This window comes from Stegodyphus dumicola, chromosome 6 (assembly GCF_044657685.1).
Source record: "Stegodyphus dumicola isolate Sdum_Otavi_A_Nest chromosome 6, ASM4465768v1".
Classification (NCBI taxonomy): Eukaryota; Metazoa; Arthropoda; class Arachnida; order Araneae; family Eresidae; genus Stegodyphus; species Stegodyphus dumicola.
In genome coordinates this window covers 151,321,697-151,345,696 of record NC_140773.1, presented here as the reverse complement: position 1 = coordinate 151,345,696, position 24,000 = coordinate 151,321,697, and the positions used below count along the sequence as shown (strand labels likewise).

Sequence of the window (24,000 nt, the reverse complement as noted above, 5' to 3'; positions counted from 1 at the left end):
ATTTATTCACTGCCTTACTTATTCATTAAATACACAATATAATAATATACTAATTAATCATATATTAATACAATATTCAAATACTAATAATTAAATCCTTATTTTCCTCTATTAAAAGGAAAAACAATTTAAAATGTCCAATTGAGCAGTATTTTTTTTATTTCAAAATATGTCACTGTTGTATTATTTTTCAAATTCGCTACTAATACACGAATTAAGTAAAGTATTATTTAGAATCGAGGATTAGTGATATGGGGTGTTTAGAATGTTCAGGGTTTTATGGAAAAGTACTACTGAATGGTAAAAAAGGTTTACTAAAATTCAAATACAATAATTCAATGATGTAATATACACATATAATTAGTCATGCATTTCATACAATAATTGTTTGTTGTACATACAAAGAATGAAAACATATACATACATGAATTTACAATAACATAAGCTGCAAAATAAACAGAATACAGGAATATTCACATAAATTTACAATAATCTGAAACAATTAAGTATTATGAGTAATAATATTACTTAGATTTTTCCTTACAGTTAAATCTTCATTTTAATTGCTCTTTTAATATCTTGTGTTGGTGGTTGGCCTGCACGCATTCTTTGAGCGATAATCTCTATGGCACTTCATGGAAGCCTATATTGTTGAAACAAACTTTACCAAATGCTAACTTGAAATGACATTAATACAAATACACAATGAATATTAAGAATATGTTAATGTACCAATATTTCTTTTTTCAGTAGTATCAATTCTTGGAATATCATAAAAAAGGAATAAGACATTTTTTTATTAAGCATGCATGCATAATAGCATTAATTAAGAATTTAATAAAAATATTAAAAATAATTACATGAAGCAAGATCTCTAAAATTTCAAAATTGCATACAATTAAAATCTAGATTAATATCTGCAATACATTTTTAACTCATCATATTTTCATAAATTTAACTTTACAATCTAAGACTAATTACAGTAAAACATACTTTATGACAAAAGAACATGAACTTCCAGATTAAATGTAATGTGTATCATTTAGTCTTGAGATTAAAAACTATACTAGGAAACATTCTGCAAAACTATATTTAATACATTTTAAACTTTCATAGATAAAGTTTCATCCATCTCATCAAAATTATTAAATATTCATCAATCTTTTGATCGTCAGTTTCTATTACCTGCTAGTGAGGCAGAATGTATTTACCAAGACACAAAGAATATGTATTACATACATGTAAAATATAGAAAATACAGTGGTTTTGCTCTGCGCGAGCATGCAACCTATAATTAACTTACTGCAATTTCAGGATCTTACCCTATACCAGTACTTTAGATAACATTCTAGCATGTTATATAACCGCTAGTATACATACTGAATACGTTTGTTCCATTTTTTGTCAAACTGCTTTCTTCTACCACTGCTACAAGACCCTGCAGTGACTCATCCCACCTTGTTCTTTCCTTTGTTAAAACAGTTATGACATAAAGTCTAAATTTAATCTTACTTAGTTTAAATCAATATTGAATAAATAATTTTGAGAATTTCATCTAAAGGCAAAATGTTCTGCTGTGAGAATTAAATAAAGTTGTGTGATCTAAAAAGCTAAATCCTTTTTTGTCGTCAATTTGCAGCCTTCTACTCAGCATAACAGTGCCCGGACTATGATGTAGTTATATCGTCAAGCTTTGGTCATTCCTGTGCCTGCCAAAATATTACATACATATGTATGAAAATTATTAATATAAGCTACACAATGTAATCTACTACTATTGTTTTGTCACTGTAATTAGAATAAAAGTCCGAAATATTCCTGTGTCTTGCAAAATATCAACTAAATCTGTACACAAGATACGAAATATCAACTAAATCTATACACAAGAATTTTCAATTAAAAATTTCTGTGCAGACCTGATAATCATTATATATATATTGTTCTTTGTATAATGTACTGAACAGTAAAGCTCCATGTATACAAAACATTTCAAAACACTTGATATTTATTCTGTTGCAGAAGCACACTGTTTATTTTCAATGTATATAATAATAAGCAAAGATGATATGTGACAAATTTTCCGTTCTATAATTTTTATATCTAATATACAGTGCACTATTATGATAATAAGCAATCTTTATTTTCAAATCCTTGCATTGTATGTTGGTGATTATGGGTGGTCTAGTATGGGTCCGTGACACTTAGCCGACAGGACACTTAACCGACACCAGTTAGCCGACAGGACACTTAGCCTACAGGACATTCAGCTGACACGGACATTTAGCCGACAGATCATTTAGCCAACATGGACAGTTAGCTGACAAGACATTTAGCCGACAAGGACACTTAGACGACAGGACATTTAGCCGACACAGACAGTTAGCCGACAGGCTATTTAGCCGACATGAACAGTTAGCCGACAGGACATTTAGCCGACACAGAGAGTTAGCTGTCAGGATATTTAGAGCTATGGGACCCTTACCTGTCAAGACATTTAGTCAACAGGTTACTAAGCCGACAGTGACGTTTAACTGACACGTACCCAAAAATTATTTAAACTATGAACTATAAAATTTCTCGACTACTCCACAAGTTCAATATATAAGTCATTTTTTCACCTATCAGTAAAATTCATTTGGTACTTACGTATTAACGCAACCAGGCCAAAATTCGCATAAATCGCCAAATTTGGCAACCCTATGTGTTATACGTAGTTTTTCGTAAAGAAATTATTTTTCTTACTGGTTAGATTGAATGCCCTGAAATACTTTAATTACTTTTTTGGTTACTGTACCTAACAGAAGCGCTGTTACTTACATGGAAAAAATTTGCGAAAATATCAAGGAAGGAAGCATCATTTATTCGGATTGCTGGAAAGGATACAAGTGAGTTCGAAAATGCTGGATTTCTGCATGGAACTGTTAATCACACATATAACTTTGTGGATCCCAACACGGGCATTCACACACAACATGTAGAGCGCATGTGGGGCTCAGCCAAATGGCGCAACAAAAAACAGTGAGGAACGGCCCGTCATCATCTTGACTCATACCTTATCGAAATTATATGGCACCAAGCTCAAGCTGTTAATGGCGAAGACGGTTTTCAATCAGTGCTAAAAGCAATAGCCAAAAGATTTCCGCCGAAAAAATAATTCTGCAACTTATTCAAATTCGAAACCGGAAGGGTTTAATTGCTATTTTATATTTTAAAACAAAATAATATAAAAAACTGTATTAAAAATTATCTGTAATTAATAAATGTACATTTTCTTTCTATTCCTACCCTTTTACTCAAACTTACAAATCGCGCCAACCTGGTTGCGATAATACGTAAGTACCATTCATTTTTCGATTCTTAAAAATATCATATGTGCTATTAATTATTGTGTTAATTTAACATTGTTTGATATGTATCGTGCTGTTTGGTTTACATTGGCCAAATTGAAAAAGCACTGAAATTTCTCGAAAATGAATAAAACAAAACCTTAAAGAATATTTTACTTCTAAATTAAACATTATGCACTAGTTTAGGGCTATAAACATTCACCTAAGTAAGTATTTTAAGCAAGAGGCGTGGTTAATGAAATGTTACAGAATTTTTATCTCAAGAATGGTGGCATGAACAGCAAATTAGAGGTCACAAATAATTTATACCTTTGCTTGTCTTAAAAATTCATTTTTTTAAAATTATTTTTAATAACAAAATAAAATATATTTGCTAAACTAACCCTCAACACTATATGTTTCCATAAAAAGTATAATTCAAGGATAACAATAATTTTTATTGCATTGCATTCTGCGCATTGTTTTCAAGCGTAATTCTTGTATAAATTTCTTTACTTTCGTAAAACAGTAAAAATTCTAAACGCAAAACTTATGAACTTATTTTTGTGTACAAATAAAGTAAAATTAAATAATACTGATAGCATATGATGCTTTGAAACAAATAAGGTAAAATTAAACAAGATCTGATAATTTTCATTGATTTTATGAGCATTTTCAGGCAGTAGTTTTTAAAATTATTATAACATAACAAGACGATCATTTATTTGATTATATGATCATTAATTATTAACATTACAAGATGATTATTTATTTTAGCAATTCATAAAATTCGGAGCATAAACGTTTTTGAGTGTAATGAGGAAAAAAAAAAAATAAACTCTGGAAGCACTCAGCAATATAATTTTATATTACGCCCAAAGGAGCGTTTTTGTAACGTTTTGCGTGTTACCTTTATTTATTAAACATCATGTTCTTCACAAGTAAACCACATAAAATTCAATTCAAGAACAATATCAAAAAATATTTGAAAATGACATATCTTTAGAATTTCCGCGTTGGAGATAAAAATGTTATTTTCTGTACAGAGTTGCCATTGCTTGCTTTGAACTCGTTGAGTTTGTTAATCAAAACTTCATTAAAGTTACAAAATATGAAATGGATTAAAACAAATTCGAAATTAGGCCTTGCAGGTGCCCATGTTCGGGTGGAGGATTACGTTATTCAAAATTTTATTGTTCTAAATTCTGTTGTTTTTTTCACAGTGCGAGAGAAACATACATGCATTCATGCAGATTCTTCATTATTTAATTTCTTTAAATATAACAGAGGGTGTTAATATTTGATGGCAACAGTTTGCAAAGTGAAACGGACATTCATAGTTAAACAAAGCAAAATGCCATTTTGAAACTAATAGCTTTTCTGAGCTGCCGTCTCTTTGGGCTGATAAAATAAATTAACAATAAATAAGAAAACTTATGCAGAACTAGACATAAATTAAAAAAATAATCACTATAAAATACTAGCACAATTAATTATTACAGTCAAATACAATTTTTAACTTTATAATAAATGCATAAAAATTATTAAAGTGTTAAAAGTGTTAATCACTATAATGTATTATGAAACATTATTGAAGTAAAACTTCTTTGTAGAATATTATGCTTTAATATTCAGATGTAATTTTAAAAAAGCAGTACAAATAAGAATTTTAAGCAAAAACTTTCAAAAATCCCTTTTTTCAATTTTAGTATTTTTAACTTATTTATACCAATAAAATCATAAAAATTGTAAGAGAAAATGTTTTGCTTGAATTTTTCTATTATTTCAGATTTAAAATATTACTTTTAAAAGAAGGAGATACAAATTTCCTTACAGCATAGGAAAAGCTACAAAAATATCCAGACCTGAAAGCATGCAACAGCTTTATAATTATTTAGAACATCAATTATGCTTGATAATCATGCTAAATTTTTAAAAATCAATCTCAGTTTAAAAAATAAAAATATCTAAAAATTCTAATTTGTGAAATGAGGTGCTATCACCGGTTTTTTCTTGAAAATTATACGCGCTGCATACTCCTCCGGATATGGACAAGGTGACAGCCGGCAATACGCCAAGGCAAGGGAGAAAACCCATTTGGGTTGGTCTGTTTCTTATAAGGTCCATGGATACATATCAAACAATGCTAAATTAATGCAATAATTAAAAGTATACATGAGACCTTTAAGAATCGAAAAATAAATTTTACTGATAGTGAAAAAATAACTTAAATATTGAACTTATGGAGAAGTCAAGAAATTTTTAATTGATAGTAAGTTTGAATAATTATTGGGTATGTGTCAGCTAACGTTACTGTCGGCTTTGTGTCCTGTGGATTAAAAGTGTTGACAGTTAAGTGTCCCGTAGCTAAGTGTCTTGACGGCTAACTCTCTCTTTCAGCAAAATGTACTGTCGGATAAGTGTCCTTGTCGGCTAAATGACCTGTCGGTTAAGTGTCCGTGTCGGTTAAATGGCCTGTCGGTTAAGTGTCCGTGTTGGCTAAGTATCCGTGTCGGCTAAGTGTCCGTGTTGGCTAAGTATCCGTGTCGGCTAAGTGTCCGTGTCGGTTAAATGGCCTGTCGGCTAAGTGTCCCTGTCGGCTAAATGCCTTGTCGGCTAACTGGTGTCGGTTAAGTGTTCTGTCGGCTAAGTGTCCGCGACCGGTCTAGTATTCATCTGTTTTCTTATCTGTCATGGCGACTACACTAAGACTATTAATCAAAGCTCAAATGCAGCCCTTCCTCCTGTAATTTTAAAGGAATATTTGAAGGAAAGATAGGTTAAATTACATAATAATTATACATACTTTGCTTGTGTGTTTACAGTCAAACATAATACTCAACAACTAGTATACTCGAAAATGCCCAAGTGGGATTTGAGTGGTTTCAATAACATATACTGGAAAAGTAAATAAAAGTATTATAAAAATATTGCTCCCGTTGGGATGGCTTAAATAATAGTTATGTAATAAAAGAACATTTTAGGTATGATATTAACTAATATATATATATATATATATATATATATATTTTAATTTTAACTCTTTGACCTTTAAAATGAACAGGTAATGTTTCTGGTTGATATAATGTGAAAACCTGAAAAGTAAACAAAAACTACATTAAATCTAAAAATGTTTCCAAATTTCACACATCTGCAAAAAACTAATAAGGTCAACAATGTCTGATTAACTGAATTTGTTGGCAGATGATGATTCAAATCTGAATATAGAAGACATGTAAATAGTATAAAAGCACACCAAATTTATATCAGTGTGTGAAAGAGTGCCTACTATAAATTAAGTATTACTCTGAACTACTTAGTATGCACTAATTTTTGCATTTCCTTAATTCATATATTTAATTAGCATTATTACGAAATTAAATAATGTCTGTAATAATTGTAACTGAAATAATTTTATTTGGAATTTCACCTCTTTCATAATAACCACAATTGCCTAGTACATATTCATTAGCAAAGCATACAATTAAGTGCTTCACGATATTCACCACATTCTTCACAGTATCATCACTGTAAAAGTGAGGATGCTATCACATGTCGGTTTGTTTCGGAAGAACAACTGTTTGGAACAATTTTTCTGCTTTGTCACAACAGCCAACCATCATAGATCGCTTTGGTATTAACACAGGAGAAACTGGTTCCCCATTACAAACAAGTTGATAGCATTCGAAGCTGATAGGTTGAAAATGAACAACTTGCAGTTTTTTTTTTTTTTTTTTTTTTTTTTTTTTTTTTTTTTTTTTTTTTGGAAAGGAAGGAAAAAGTTGCATGTCTTTCTTTCAATAGTAAACCAGGCAGAAAAATTGTCCAAAACAGTTGTTTGTGTGAAACAAATGCCGTGTAATATGGGCATCAGACATCATTACTCACATCTAACATTCCACTTTCAGAAACAAGAGTCAAAATTTTTCAGCTGCCCTTACTGTGCCAATGCCTGAAATTAAAATCATTTTATAAAAATCTTTAGAAGGATGATTTAAGTATTGAAAAATCTTAGATCATAACTTCCTTTTACCCCTTTTTTGCACACTTCAATCAAATTTATACTTGATCGTATCATTCAACTTTCCAGTTTTGGGAGTAGTACAGGAAAAAATCTTATTTTAACACAGTAATTACGTTAGATTGCACATATACTCTACGAAGACCTTAACGGCAGATTTGTTTACATTCAAATGGCAGTACATCTACCATATACCGTATTTATCTTCTTTTCAAATCCTGCCAACATAATAATTGTGTCAAATATTTTTCTGGGCATGTGCAGTATGCGACATTTATTTAACACTGTTCAACTCAATGTACAGTCTGCCATTACGTGCGAGGTTGCATATTTCCAAACTCCACTTTTCGAATTTTTGACGTCACAGAAATATCGACTAGTTTCACCTGACAAACAGAAGTCAGTGTACTCCACTTTTGACTACTATGGCACGCTTTAGATAGAATTGTGGTGACGAATAGTGTGTCTAGGTGCTTATTGTGAGATTTTCGCAATTTAAATTATTTTGAGTGGAAATTTATGCAAAATCTTTAGTGAATGCTTATTGTTTATTGGCGTAGTGTATTTGAGGAAAGAGGAGAATAATTCACTGCTGATGTATACATTAACAGTATGAAAAATCTGGAAGGTGACACTCGGCAATAAATGTGCTGCATTTCATCGCAAAATTCAGCGACGCCAGTAAAACAAATGAGCTTGTTCAAAAAACTTATCCAGATCTGAAGTCACTCTACAAAAGATTGCATGTATGCCAATACAGCAATTTTAATAAAAACACTTGCAGAAAACTTCAGATCAAGGAATAAGAATTGCAGTGCCTCTGTGTGTTTAAAAACTATGAAGCACTCTGCAGACTTTTGTGCCAAAATCAAGGTTGAAAAATAGATTAATATATTTTAATGTTTCTTTTAGTGTATAGATTTCAAAATTATTAAAATAACTCACACAGTTGTTTAATTGCTTAAAACTGCAATAAAGTTCATCTATAAAGATATACAAGGAACTTCATAATTATCAAAATACTTCATTGCTTTGGCGAAAAATTGAAATTTACTAAATTACCTAACTTTATAACATTAAATATCTTCATAACTGTAGTCTTATGTTCTGTTTGATAAAACCTTAACTGTTTTATTCATTTGTTATGCATTAAAATAATTTCTGATTTATTTAACATAATTATCAGTATTACTAAATGTGTTAAGAATTTCCATATATGCTTGTGCAGTGTGATTACATGTTTGTGTAATGGCTGCTCTTTGGAATATGGTAACAGGTAGTTTGGCGACATTTTAGAGGCGATAAAGGTTACTACCTGGGACTTTGGGAATAATGTGAGAAGTACTCAGTTCCGATTACGCATTATTTTGGGTGAGGGAAATAAGAGATCATGAGATATGTCATGTGACATTAATGGACGAATCACTGTTCTTTAATCGGAAAAGGGGGTAAATTTGTAAAAATATCTGCTGTACAGCATTAGTTTCATTCTATGTTCTGTGAAACAGTGTTGTTTAATATTTGGATCCCATAGCCCTATATAAAGTAAATCTGAAATTTTTATTGCGTTTATGTGTAATTGAAAAGAATTGCTTAATTGCGGATAAGTATGAATGTCCAACATGTGGGTATGAAATGAGATTGTGTGAAAGGAAGGATATTATAACAGATAATTAGAGGGATAATAGTTTATAATAGATAATTTAGAGGGAAAAGTTTTTGGATACTTTATTTATTTTATACGTGCAAATGTTCATCTTTGGAAAGGGTATATACTGGTACATACTTTTTCGCGATCAGGTAATTTCATATATGTCCTTTTTACTGAATATCAAGATTCACAAAATTCTCATGCATTTTCGTGAAATTTTTCTAATTTATGAGAAAAAAGCAGTGTACATGGATATAGTGAAGAGTGTGCGCAATGCCATTTTTGTGCAATTCTGGGATGTTTTTTTAAGTAAAAATAAGTCGACGTGTACATGGTTTAATTATATTTTAATTAAATGATAGTTATTTTGTGAATTATATGTTTATAGCAATTTGGTATACGTTTGAGTGGAAGTAAACGTGCATGGAAATAATTTAAATATTTGACACTAAGTATTTGTAACCATTTTTAATGTTTTGTTATGAATTCGTTGGTGACGTTTATAATAGATAATTTAGAGGTAAAAGTTTTTGGATATTTTATTTATATTATACGTGGAAATGTTCATCCTTGGATAGGGTATATAATTTTTCGTGATCAGGTAATTTTCTATATGTGCTTTTTACCGAATTTGAAGATTCACAAAATTTTCCTGCATTTTCGTGCAAATTTTTGTAATTTATGAGAAAATAGCAGTTTAGATGGCTAAAGTCAAGAGTGTGCGCAATGCCATTTTTGTGCAATTCTGGAATGTTTTTTAAGTAAATATAAGTTGACGTGTACATGGTTACTGTGTATTTGTGATTTTGAAAAACGCGGCAAGGAGTTTGCGATTCTGCACTTTTTCCCAATTTTGCAGTTAATATTTGTCATGATTAAGCAGTTTTGTTCCATAAAATTTCTAGCATAAGTGTAATTCGGCTAGTAGATTGTTGGAAAAAGTGTTGAGTAAATAAAAAGAAAAGAAACGTGTCTTTACTTCGTGAAGACAAAATGGCAGTGAAAAAAAAATAGAGGGTTGCTGTAGCAGAGTTGGTCGCCAAATTTTCGCCAAAAAATCGCTAAGTTACCATAATCCAAAGATTAACCAATGAATCCCTTTGTGCTTCAAAAAGCACATAAAATAAAAATTTTGAGCCACAAAAAATTTGAAATTTCTCTTCATGAAATAAAACTACATCTGCTTTTATAGTCACCGAGTAATATAGTTTTAAAATATCATGTAATAGAAATTTTAAGACAAAAAAAAAAAAATTGTTGCTGAGTGCTAATAAAAGCTGAGGATGAAATAAAATTCAGGTTTCATATGGTGCTTAATGGCCTTAAAATGTGCATATCTTTTTAATTCCATTTTTAAAAGCCTTTAAAAAGTCCTTATTTTCCCAACATCATTACTTTTGGGGCTGAAAAAAAATCCTTAAAATTTACTTTTTTACTTACTTGAACAAAGTAAAGGCAGTATTGTAATTGCGAAAAATTTCGGGTATCATTTTTCAACGAAAATAACCATTTTAACTGCTCCCAAATCCATTTGAACGATTTTTTTTCATGACATTTGTGTGTACAGGTAAAATAGAGAATAAATATCTTTTTAGCCCCTTCCGTATCTTAAAAGTTCTTACCTGGCCTTTATTTTTGCAGTCTTTGGTTTGTAGTCATATATTTCTAGTTACAGAAGTGTTTTTTAGATTATAAAAATATTCCTGTTTGGGCAATGCCACGTTTTAAAAAAAATTAATTTTGGATAAATAACAAAATCTAACTTTTAGTCTGGTTGTCTGGTTCCTATATGTATTTATGGGAAAGCTTTATACTTGTGAAAAAGTAAATTTATGAGAAGTTTTACTCTCAAATGTTAAAAATTGACCAGGATATTTAATTTCACAATTGGCAATTTTTTGTCATTTTCAGCTTGCCTTGATAAATTGGTTAATTAAATTCGAAAAATTTGAGAAAATTTATTAAAATCACTTTTATTAATTAAAAAGTGATATTATTAAATGAAGTGCAGCAAAAAATGTGTATAATTTAATAGGCGAAAAAAAACAGAGAGTTGCTGTAGCAGAGTTGGTCGCATAATTTTCGCCAAAAAATCGCCAAGTTACCATAATCCAAAGATCAACCGTGTAATGTAACTTTGATTTTCATGAACGAAAAAGAAATAAAATCTCCGAATAAGCACTTTTTTGTTTTCCAGTTCCTGCGTTTAGCTGTTAATATAAATTCACTTCAAATATGCGTCTGTGCACTTTTGACAATGTAAATACTGAAATGTATGTACAGTAAAAACTCAACTAAAAAAGTATCTGGAAAGCTCTTCAAATTTTGGATAGTCAATCATACAAAAAATTAAATATTGTAGAAAAAAAGTATGCAAGATTTTGAAGAAAAAAAAAATGTATGCGCTGATCTTTGGAATATGATAACGGGTGATTTTTGCAATGGTTGCTATGTGTATTAAGATTGGATAAGCAATAGTAATCTGAAAATTTGTAGTAATTTTTTATCCAACAATCTTTGCAAATAACTTCCATGTTTTAAGTAATTTAAATATATATTTTTAACCACTTGTTATTAATTTTATAAAGTACATTCTATAATTAAAATTTTATTTACTTTCATCTATTTTAATGTTTGCCATTATACTTTTCATACCACTTTTTTAAGATTTCATAGTTGCTAATTAAATGAACAGAACAGGATATTTTTTATCCTGACTTCCTTTACAATTTATTTAGTTCTTTTATACATACAAATATATTTTATGTGCAATAGCTAAATACAGGTGTGTTTGGACTATGTATATACAAATAATTTTTTAAAAGGAAAATTTATAATCCTCCCAAGAATTTTCATACATTATGCTGCTAAAAATTCATCAGTAAATATAAAGAAAGAAATTTAGGTTTAATCCTAGTATCCGGTGCACATGGGATTTGGCTACGTTATGATGAGAGCAAAAACGGGACATATACAATGAGCAGTAAACGGGTCATTCAAAGAATATATATAGTTTATATACTATGCATATGCACACATAGTATATAGTGTATAGATTAGATCATTTTTGGTGTTGGCTATAATTTTCAAAATTGCGCCAAGGCTGCACCATATACTAGGATTAAGGAGGTTAGAATAGAGGGAGGGAGGGTTCACAGTTTCCTCAACTATCGGGGAAAGAAACTCCGCGGAACAAGCGGCGTCCATGTTTGTTACTTCAAAACATTGCAATACGGTAGTGAAATGTACGTGTTTGTAAGCTGTTCTATGCATGAATTTTCCAGTAAAAATATGTTAAATTTATAATGATATGCTTCGCTATTGTTAGTTTTTTTGTTTTAAAGGTATAAAGATGATATCTGTAATTTACTAAGTACAGAAAATCATTAAGAAATATTACGAAATCTAAATACATGTACATAACATTAAAGCCTTTAAAAATTATGTTTCTGCATAATTTCAAGAATTTGTTTAGGTTTTATTAGCAACTTCTCGGGTATACTTTCCAATTGTTTCTTTAAGAAGTGATATTTCTGATTTATTCGCAATATTATTATAATTTATTAAAGAATCATTTTTACCTGAAATTAATAACAGATAATTATCTAAAAAAATGGTAACATATTGCTTTTTTTTAAATGAAAGTTTTAAATAGATTCTTTTCACAACCAACAACCTTATATCAACAAGAAAATAAATATTAATAAAATAAATTAGATTTATGTGAATTCAATGATTTCAGTTTATGCACGTTTCATATTTATGAATCTCAAAGAAATTACCTTGAATTACAGAAATATACCTATATAAATTTTTGGATATATCTTTCCACATGTTCAATTGTGTAAATATTTTACTTACGTTTATCGCTATACTGCCCAGAAATTTGTAAGCTTATGCAAAAACATTTTAACTACAGAACAGTTTGTCTTGATCAAATGCACAAATTATATTTGTAACAGTTCACAAAACTTAAGAATGAATAATAATTAATACATAAAGAAAAGCGTTGCTTTATTTAACACCTTTACAATTCATAAAAATAGTAACAATTGATTTCTTACTTTTCATGAAAATTATAAAACGAATTATTTAAGCGTTCAAATTATACAGTTTAAATCCTAGCATATATCATTGTATGTTAAAGAACGAAGATACCAGCTGTAATCAGAAACATTAAAATGTTGCGATTATTATTAACTCTTTTTTTGTCACATCTGGAAAGAAACAACATGACATTGTGATATTTTTTAACATATTTATGAAATTACATAAAAGAAAAAGAAAATCAATACTTACGAGTGAACAGTAATCCCAGGAATATTTTTCGAAAATCTATTTGTGCATCCATATGCAATACAAGCTGACATGCTTCAAAAAGAAAAGGGGAAAAAAAGTTCTAGAATTACAGACTTCCTTGCACAAGTCACAGCGATAACAGTAACATGGCCGTCAAGCTTCACCGTTTGAGTTGAGCCTTCCCTCCTTCTATTCTAACCTCCTTTCTTTTCGAAATTTAGAACCAATTTCTCATAAAGACTAAAAATTGAAATTCAAATTAAGAAGTATATTACCTTCTTGGTAATGAACTATTGAGAAACCGCACCGTGTAATGTTTCTGCCCGAAGGAAAAGATCATAATATTTATACTGAATAATTTGTAAACTCTTGGTTGATTTTGTTACAATATATTATAATTATTTAATTAATCGTGTCTTTATTATTTTATTCTAAATACTGAACCTTTTAATACGAAATATTTTAAATAATAAGAATATTTTAATTTTTATATCAAAAATTTTTGAAAATAATTGCATAATTATCTTTTACTTGTTTTGTGTTAGTGAATAATAACGCTAATTTAGCTTTTTATTCCTGTAAAAATAAATATTCTCTAGTAACTCGCAGGATATTATTTTTTTTTTTAAATCAGTAAGACAGTTTGTTTTTGTTTTTACTATGAATATATTCACATATTTGAATTTCAGAATCATTTCTTCCTTTTGTGACGATGTGATGTGACTCTTTTTTTTTTTTTTTTAATTATCCTTCCAGACTGACTCATATTTGTTTTGACTTTGTTTTGATTTTTAATATTGACGCATGTGCTTCGCTACGCATGCTCCAGCTGATTGGAGATCGACGAAATTTATTTCAGCTTCAAGAATGGCGGAAGTTAGGGATTATTGTGGGACTTGGCGGGTAAGAAATGTTACTTTAATACAAGTGTGCGTCAGATAAAAATGGAAAGGTCTTATAATTGTATTCTTTAGTATAATATTTAATTTTATGTAAGCGTATTTAAAAATAATTCAGTAATTTCAAATATGAAAATTTATAGATTAAAATACTAAATAAATACATTTACTATTTTATTGTATTATTAGCTAATACGGTCGGTATCTTAAAAAATTAATTGACATTAAAACAGTTGTACTTTTTTTTTTTTTTTTTTTTTTAAATTGGTCATTGAACATTCGTACTTGATTTAAATAATGTGTTTGCTTGCTGTCGAAAACAAGATACGCACATTCTGTATTTACATTTTTGAAGTATTATTTATAACTTATTTCATGTATTTCTATAACTTTTCAATATTTTCATGTAAAATTCGAATTAATTTTTTTATATCCTTCTGCGTTCATAATTTTCAATTAGGATTCATTTAAAACAACATTAATTTCTAATATTTACAATAGTCGAAAAACTATTTCGTATGCTACCTAATAATGACTAATATAATTCCTCAGTCAATGAAGTTTACCATTGCGCTGAAAATATATCATTAAACAAATACATCGTATTGTTACTTTGTTAACATTTAAGAGATTTCATAAAGAATTGCACAAGTTGAAATAAAGGATGATTTTTTCAGCTTCCATGATGTTTAAAATTCTTAAAGTCATGAACTTACTTTTTGTTTTAACTTTCTAATATTGATTTGCTTATGTAAATTCAGTATACGAAATTCTATGATTATATATAAAAATGTTATTATTATTATTATTCTTTTTTTTTTTTTTTTTTTTTTTTTTTGTACATCTGCCATATAGAGAAGCATTTAGGATGAAAATAAAAACTATAGAAATATTTTAAATACTTAAATAAATTTTAGCATTTAATCAATGTTATGTTTAATTTTAACATGTGTATTGCTCATATATCTGTGAAAAAAAGTTTACGCAAGTCACAAATACACTCACAGTACTATTTTTTTATTGTGATTTGCTTTGCAGCATGGGTCTCAAATTTGCTTTTAAAATTTAGCTTTCAAATTCTTTTAAATGCATCATCAATTGCAGGAAACACATTTGTAAATGTAAATTAAAGATCAGGTTGCCTGTCGATGTAAATGTTGATGATATTATAAATTTTAAAAATTTGGCCTAAATGTCTTTTGATATTGTTGTTGTTTTCAATTTGAAATCTTTTAACAATTTTATAATAAAGTTGATTGTTAGAGTCAAAAAAAATTTTTGTTTTCTGAAGGGATAGTTTTAATAATATATTTTTTGTTTATGCAAGCTTTATTTACAAGATGTATTGGGAATAGTTTTAGAGAGCTGATAAATCAGTAGGCTAATCTTTGGAATATGGTAACAGGTAGTTTGGCAACATTTTGGAGGCGCTAAAGGTTACTACCTAGGACATTGGGAATAATGTGAGAAGTACTCAGTTCCGATTACGCATTATTTTGTGTGAGGGAAATGAGAGATTATGGGATGTGTCATGTGACATTAATGGACGAATTACAGTTCTTTAATCGGAAAAGGGGGTAAATTTGGAAAAATATCTGCAGTACTATAGTATTTTGTATTAAGCTTCATTGTGTGTTGTGTGAAAGAGTGTTGATTAATTTTTGGATCGCATTGCGCTATCTAAAGTGAATTCTAAATTTTTAATGCGTTTATATGATAATTCAAAAGAATTGGTTGAATGGTGTATGAGTGTAGGATTAATTGCGGATAAGTATGAATGTCCAACATGTTGGAATGAAATGAGATTGTGTGAAAGGAAGGATATTACAGATAAGTTTGAATGGCGGTGCAAGAAATCTGGTGAAAATAGACATTTTGTAATCCGCCATGCACTCAGATTCTGTAGAAGATTAGTATTATTTAGATTATTAGAAGATTAGTATTAGATTCTGTATTAGATTAGAAGATTAGTTAGTATTTTTAATCATTTGAGGATATTATTTTTATGCATTGTTCTAAATGTAAGGAGTAAATAAATTAATATGGTATTATTGGAAAATTGTTATTAGCAATGATTTAGTTTAAAGTAATTAGGATTGTAAGCTAATTTTTATTAATTTAATGTATGTGCTTATTTATATTTTAAGTAGTGTTTTTTAATTTAATGATCGCGATTTTGTGAGTTATATGTTTGTAGTATTTTGGAATATGTTTGAGTAGAAGTAAATGTGCATGGAAAGAATTTAAATATTTGACACTAAGTATTTGGAACCATTTTTAATGTTTGAGTTATAAATTGACAGATGAGGTTTATACAGTCAAAAGTCGTTAATCCGGACTTGTCGGGACTTCGGCGATTCCGGATTATAGATCATCAGTTTAAATCTCGTAAGATGGCATGCAGAAATTCTAAAATTAAAAACATGAAACTGTAATTTATGAAATAAAGAACAATTATGATCTAAAGGGTATCAAAATTTACAAAAAAAAAAAAAACTTAATATTTATTTGTTTACTTTATTAAATATTTCTTTCAATGTAAGTTATTTAAGTTGCTTCGTTTTATGTGATAATACTTTCTCTTTAATTCTATAAACAGACATAATTTCTTGTTCAGTTACGAAGTTCCGCTGTTCAAGTCCTGCAATTGCTGTGCTGAGAATACCGACTAACTTGTCAATCGAAATTTTCTTGTTTTCACTAACCTCTCTGTCACCTTCTTCATGTCTTTATCCATTTTTTGCAATAATTCCACTTTTTGTTTGATGGACATCGAAACATACTTTCGTTTTGTAGATCTTTTGGGAGCTCCAGCATCGGAAATTCTATTTGACATAATCGAAAGTTTAAGTTTACTTTTATAACATTGCTCTTACAGTCTGCAAAAAATAATAAGCCGCATCCAATTCGAAGATTAAGGAACAACGCAATCATCAACATTAACTGAAATAGATAATTTTAGCTTATACCGTCCATTACACATTAAACGTGCACGCGAAAATGTATCCTGCACTTGCTCACACGCATCTGCACAGTCGTAAAGGTCTTACGCCCACACGTAAACGCCTATGCGCATGTGTCAACGCGGCGCTTGCGCAGAGAGTTTTTGGCTTTGAGGTCCGGATTATAGATCATTCCGGATTATGGGTGTCCGAATTAACGACTTTTGACTGTAATAGATAATTTACAGGGAAAAGTTTTTGGATATTTTATTTATTTTATACGTGCAAAGTTCATCCTTGGAAAGGGTATATATGTTTTTGCGATCAGGTAATTACATATATGTCCTTTTTACCGAATTTAAAGATTCACAAAATTTTCATGCATTTTCGTGAAATTTTTCTAATTTATGAGAAAAAAGCAGTGTACATGGATATAGTGAAGACTCTGCGCAATGCCATTTTTTTGCAATTCTGGGATGTTTTTTTAAGTAAAAATAAGTCGACGTGTACATGGTTTAATTATGTTTTAATTAAATGATAGTTATTTTGTGAATTATATGTTTGTAGCAGTTTGGTATACGCTTCAGTGGAAGTAAACATGCATGGAAATAATTTAAATATTTGACGCTAAGTATTTGCAACAATTTTTAATGTTTGCATTATAAATTCGTTGGTGACATTTATAATAGATAATTTAGAGGTAAAAGTTTTTGGATATTTTATTTATTTTATGCGTGGAAATGTTCATCCTTGGAAAGGGTATATATTTTTCCGCGATCAGGTAATTTCATATATGTGCTTTTTACCGAGTTTAAATATTCACAAAATTTTCCTGCATTTTCATGCAAGTTTTTGTAATTTATGAGAAAATAGCAGTTTAGATGGCTAAAGTCAAGAGTGTGCGCAATGCCATTTTTGTGCAATTCTGGAATGTTTTTTAAGTAAATATAAGTTGACGTGTACATGGTTACTGTGTATGTGCGATTTTGAAAAACGCGGCAAGGAGTTTGCGATTCTGCACTTTTTCCCAATTTTGCAGTTAATATTTGTCATGATTAAGCAGTTTTGTTCCATAAAATTTCTAGCATAAGTGTGATTCAGCTAGTAGATTGTTGGAAAAAGTGTTGAGTAAATAAAAAGAAAAGAAACGTGTCTTTACTTCGTGAAGACAAAATGGCGGTGAAAAAAAATAGAGGATTGCTGTAGCAGAGTTGGTCGCCAAATTTTCGCCAAAAAATCGCTAAGTTTCCATAATCCAAAGATTAACCAATGAATTCCTTTGTGCTTCAAAAAGCACATAAAATAAAAATTTTGAGCCACAAAAATTTGAAATTTCTCTTCATGAAATAAAACTACATCTGCTTTTATAGTCACCGAGTAATATAGTTTTAAAATATCATGTAATAGAAATTTTAAGACAAAAAAAAAAAATTGTTGCTGAGTGCTAATAAAAGCTGAGGATGAAATAAAATTCAGGTTTCATATGGTGCTTAATGGCCTTAAAATGTGCATATCTTTTTAATTCCATTTTTAAAAGCCTTTAAAAAGTCCTTATTTTCCCAACATCATTACTTTTGGGGCTGAAAAAAAATCCTTAAAATTTACTTTTTTACTTACTTGAACAAAGTAAAGGCAGTATTGTAATTGCGAAAAATTTCGGGTATCATTTTTCAACGAAAATAACCATTTTAACTGCTCCCAAATCCATTTGAACGATTTTTTTTCATGACATTTGTGTGTACAGGTAAAATAAAGAATAAATATCTTTTTAGCCCCTTCCGTATCTTAAAAGTTCTTACCTGGCCTTTATTTTTGCAGTCTTTGGTTTGTAGTCATATATTTCTAGTTACAGAAGTGTTTTTTAGATTATAAAAATATTCCTGTTTGGGCAATGCCACGTTTTAAAAAAAATTAATTTTGGATAAATAACAAAATCTAACTTTTAGTCTGGTTGTCTGGTTCCTATATGTATTTATGGGAAAGCTTTATACTTGTGAAAAAGTAAATTTATGAGAAGTTTTACTCTCAAATGTTAAAAATTGACCAGGATATTTAATTTCAAAATTGGCAATTTTTTGTCATTTTCAGCTTGCCTTGATAAATTGGTTAATTAAATTCGAAAAATTTGAGAAAATTTATTAATTAAAAAGTGATATTATTAAATGAAGTGTAGCAAAAAATGTGTATAATTTAATAGGCTGTAGAAGGGAGTTACGTGGTGTCCACATGAGGCTTTTGTAATATATTTGGAGAAAGAGCATCTCTGAAAAGCACGTTATTAGGATGGAACAGCTTAGAAAAAATGCATATATTCCAATATGGTAGATATAGTGAAGTTATAGTTCTACTATATCTTCTTTTGTAGACTTTATTGAAAATAGAGCAGAGAGAAAAGAATGTAAACTGCGCAAAACTGAATGATGCTCAGATTTAATATCAGTATCGCTTTTAATCTGGTGCAAGGTTTGAAATAATTGCCAGGCATTTTTAATATTTAAATTTACATATATCTTCAATATTTTTTAATAAAAAAATTCTCTTTTTTTTTTTTTTTTTTTTTTTTTTTTTTTAAATATGACCAAAAGTGTTTAAAATGATGTGTATGTTTGTATAGATTATAATTTTTTGAAAATGTATGTACAAGTTTTTAAGTAAATCAGAAATATTTCTTATTTGGGTTTAAACAGAAATTTCAGATTGTAAAAGAAAAAACAAGGATGTTTAATTAAAAAGTGATATTATTAAATGTATACCAAATTCATTTAATTCTACTGAACTAAAATTTTGAGTGCTAATTTAAAAGGAAAAATTCATTGTGGCAAGGGGTCCGCACCCTGCCATTAGTAAGAGCCTTCAGCACCATATAGGTAACAGTACGACTTTTGTCAGTTCTGCTCCTTAATTTGAAGGAGAGTGCCGGGGGTCTCCCACCTCTTCCATTGCCACCAACCTCTTGAGAGGACTTTCGGCTCACCATATATTTAGAGTGTCGCCATGCCGCACAGAGACTATACATTTACAAACATCCATGCCTTCTTTGGAATTTGAACCTGGGCCCTTCAGCACAACACTATCCCAGTTGGGCAGCCAGGTAACTTCTAAAATATTTTAATAAAATCTCTGCTGCAGATAGATGTTTTTTGGAGAGTTATTTAAAATTCAGCCAGAGATATATGTTTTCTGAAGAGTTATTTAAAATGCATTATTCTCAGGTTATGAACTAAATCACTTCTGACTTATGCATCAGAAGCTTGGGTGCTGACTTTGTGATGAGTAAGCTTTTGGGACTTTTGAGAAAGGGATTTTGTGTCAGATACTTGGTAGGGTCCATGTGAATGTATCATGGAGAGAAAGATCTAACTTCTAGCTATAAGACCTATAAACAACCTGATGCAGTAAAGTTCCTCAGCTACAGAGATTTAACTGGGCTGGTCATCTTGTCAGACTGTATGAAGCTTGGTGTTGTAAGAAAAACTTTCTGGCTTAATTCATGGGAACCAGACCTCAGGGTAGAGCCCTGGTGAGATGGACTGATTGTGTTGAAAATGACTGAACGTTTTAAAGGTCAAAAACTGGAAAATAATTATCAGAAGCAGAGATGCCAATGAAGGCCAGGTCCCACCCTGGACTGTTGAGCAAATGAATAAGAAGAAATTAAGCAAAATGTCAGATTAAACTGATTTATCTCAAATATATTTCATTAAGATAAAGCAATAAAATAAAATATTCATTGCCAGATTTATGTTATGTTAAATTGTGATAGCTCATAGGATTTTCTAATCTTCCTTGCATATAAATAAATGTGTAACATAAATATTTGCATGGTGCCTAAAAAAATCTGTGTTTTCTGTATATACCAGGCTTATATAAAAATGCAAAATAATTGGATAATTTTATTAATAATAAAATTAAATTTCTTAACATAATAAAAACTGTGTTTAGTAATGCATTGAGAACGTAAAATTAATTAAAATTATAATAATTGGCACTTTTCTGCCAACAGGACACCACTTGGTACCAAACGTAAATGCTAATGTAAAATCTAAAAAGAAATAGGAATGGCAAACAATATGTATGGCTGTGTACTTGTAAAAAAATTAGTATTTAGTTAAGTCCAATGGGACCTTAAACAATTTCAAATTCAAAATCAAGCGTTAGACTTAAGAACATAACATGAATTCAGTACTCCTTAATTGTTCATGTTTTAAATTATTATCCCTTGAGAAGTTGATTTAAAGCATTAAAATATAAATAATTAATTTGAATATTCACTTAAAAAATTTTTCAAATATTTATAAAACTTTTTTAAAACATTTTGAAAAAATTTCAGTTTGCAACTTACTTGCATATAAAATGTAATAGTTTCTCATTTTTTAAAAATTCACTTAAAAAAACACTTTAAAGAATTTTCCAGCATGGTATAATTTTATTTTCCAGTTTAAAATTTTTAAGTTTTTCTTATATACATTCTTAGACCAAAAAAAAAAAAAAATGCGCACCACGATACACCCAGAAGATATAAAGCAAATTGGACACAAATTGATATGCATACAGGTTTCGACGGAAAATGCAAAACTTTACATTTTGGCGGCCAATGAATGAATGCTTGTCGCTACAACGCGTCTCATCTGCGCAATTGGCAGGATATTTAAAAGGAGAAATTATGATTCCAGGTCATAAATTCTTCACGAATTTCATTCCGTGTACTCTAGTAGACAGTAATTATGCCTCGCATACAGGTGCGCAAACAATATGCGCAAATGTCAGAATTAGAGAGAGCTCGTATAATTGGGCTCAAAGAAGCCGGTTGATCTTATCGGCGAATAGTTCGACATTTGAGCAGGAGCAATGCCATTATTAAATGATGTTGGCAGGAATGGGTGAACATGGCTGCACACAACATCAAGAAGCGGTAGGCCTAGAGAAGCAACAGAACGGGAAGACCGAACAATCATCAGAGCGGCACACACAGCCCCATATGCATCATTATCATCGATTGTGCATGCAACTAGTGCTTCAGTGACCGCAAGGACCATTCATAGACGGCTCACAGAAACGGGGCTGAGCTCACGACGCCCCTTGCGCCGACTACCATTGATCTCTGTACAATGTCAGCCCGTTTGCAATGGTGTCGCGCTCATTCGCACTGGAATGCGACTGTCTGGAGTAGAATAGTCATCAGTGATGAGTCCCGCTTTGAACTGAGCTCTGATGACCAGCAAAGGCGAGTCTGGACACGCCCCGGACAGCGGTGTGATACTAACCTGACTGTCTTCCAGCAGACATGCCGACAACCAGGTGTGATGGTCTGGTCCCCTTGTGCCGACTACCATTGATCTCTGTACAACGTCAGCCCATTTGCAATGGTGTCGGGCTCATTCGCACTGGAATGTGACTGTCTGGAGTAGAATAGTCTTCAGTGATGAGTCCCGCTTTGAACTGAGCTCTGATGACCAGCAAAGGCGAGTCTGGACATGCCCCGGACAGCGGTGTGATACTAACCTGACTGTCTTCCGGCAGACTGGCCGACAACCAGGTGTGATGGTCTGTTGTGCCATTTCATTTCATAGTAGGACCTCTTTGGTTGTCATCCGTCGCAACTTGCAGCACAGTGGTACGTCGCCGAAGTTCTAAGGCCCATTGTGTTGCCTTTCATGTCATGCCATCCTGGGCTTACATTTCAGCAAGATGATGCCCGCCTCCACACTGCACATGTTTCTACTGCTTGCCTTAGTGCTTGCCGAACATTACCTTGGCCAGCAAGGTCGCCGGATCTCTCTCCTATTGAGCACGTTTGGGGCATTATGGGCAGGGCCCTCCAACCAGCTTGTGATGTTGACGATCTAACGCACCAGTTGGACAGAATTTGGCACAGTATCCCTCAGGAGGACATCCACAACCTCTATCAATAGATGCCAAGCCGAATAACTGCTTGCATAAGGGACAGAGGTGGACAAACGTGTTACTGACTTTTTCATTTTGTGATGCTCTGTCACTTCAATAAATCATCTAGTTTTTCTCAAACTGTAATCATTTGTTTTTCTGTACATGTACATCTCTTCTATCAAGTTTCATCCCATTCGGATAACTTTTTCTTGGTGCATCGTTTTTTTTGTCTGAGAGTGTATGTATATATTTGGCAGCATAAAGAACAAATCTTCTTTTGAAACTATCTAGTTAAGGATTTTCAGATATTTTTGTATTTTAAATGCATGTATAAAATTATATAATTATTTTAGAATAGGAAAGAAATATATATATATAAAAAACTCATACATACTAGTTTTCTTTTAAAACTAATATAAACTTTATATATCCATATTTAAAATCTAATATAAATAATGTAAGTTATATCCTGTATTGCATGCTTACTGTTAATTAAAACTTATTCTTAAAAAAAATAATTAAAATTCTGCATAGTTGGTTTTGTTGTATAATAAATATTTGATTTTTAATTATTTTTATTTCTCCTAAACTAGATTGTCAAGTGTGTGGCTATAGCATGGGATGTGGAGTCAACTGGAATTGAAGGGTAAAATTTTATTCTCGTAAATACTGTCTTGCTTTTTATGAATCTTAATTCTTAACATAAGCTACAAATTTGTGAAATTCTCTAATTTGAGAATATTGTTTGAATGATAGGTGCATCTGAAGGATGATCAAAGCAAAATAACGTATTTAGGTTTCAAAGCGAGATTAGAATTCATTTGCCTTATTTCATAAAGATATTCTCCCCATAATAATAATCATGTTGATTAGCTGTCTGTATCATGAAGTTGTAACATTTGCAAAGTTGTATGCTTTCGAGATTAAATTTAGCCACTATGAATGCTAATTCTTTTCTTTCTGTTCTCATATTTAA

General features: G+C 30.5%; 1 protein-coding gene and 1 long non-coding RNA gene across 7 annotated transcripts in view; one reads left to right on the top strand and one right to left on the bottom strand.

Moving 5' to 3' along the window:
• Window positions 1-300: 300 nt before the first annotated feature.
• LOC146996870 (uncharacterized) lies at window positions 301-13,603 on the bottom strand. The gene is made up of 3 exons (XR_015041737.1): window positions 13,298-13,603; window positions 6,133-6,224; window positions 301-643 (listed from the first exon to the last, which is right to left on the bottom strand). It is a non-coding gene; the product is annotated as an uncharacterized LOC146996870 (long non-coding RNA).
• A 497-nt stretch (window positions 13,604-14,100) lies between these two features.
• LOC118203015 (uncharacterized) overlaps window positions 14,101-24,000 on the top strand; it is a 149,276-nt gene continuing 139,376 nt past the window's right edge. For 3 of the 6 annotated variants that reach the window (XR_015041736.1, XM_085819022.1, XM_085819018.1), the window contains exons 1-2: window positions 14,150-14,200; window positions 23,618-23,670. Coding sequence is in view for 4 of the 6 variants with exons in the window: in XM_085819022.1 (XP_085675148.1) it covers window positions 14,165-14,200; window positions 23,618-23,670 (89 nt within the window). In the remaining 2 variants the exon portion in view is untranslated. Of the gene's footprint in view, window positions 14,250-23,617; window positions 23,671-24,000 lie in introns of all 6 variants that reach the window. The other 3 variants (XM_085819020.1, XM_085819023.1, XM_085819019.1) reach the window with 2 other exon arrangements.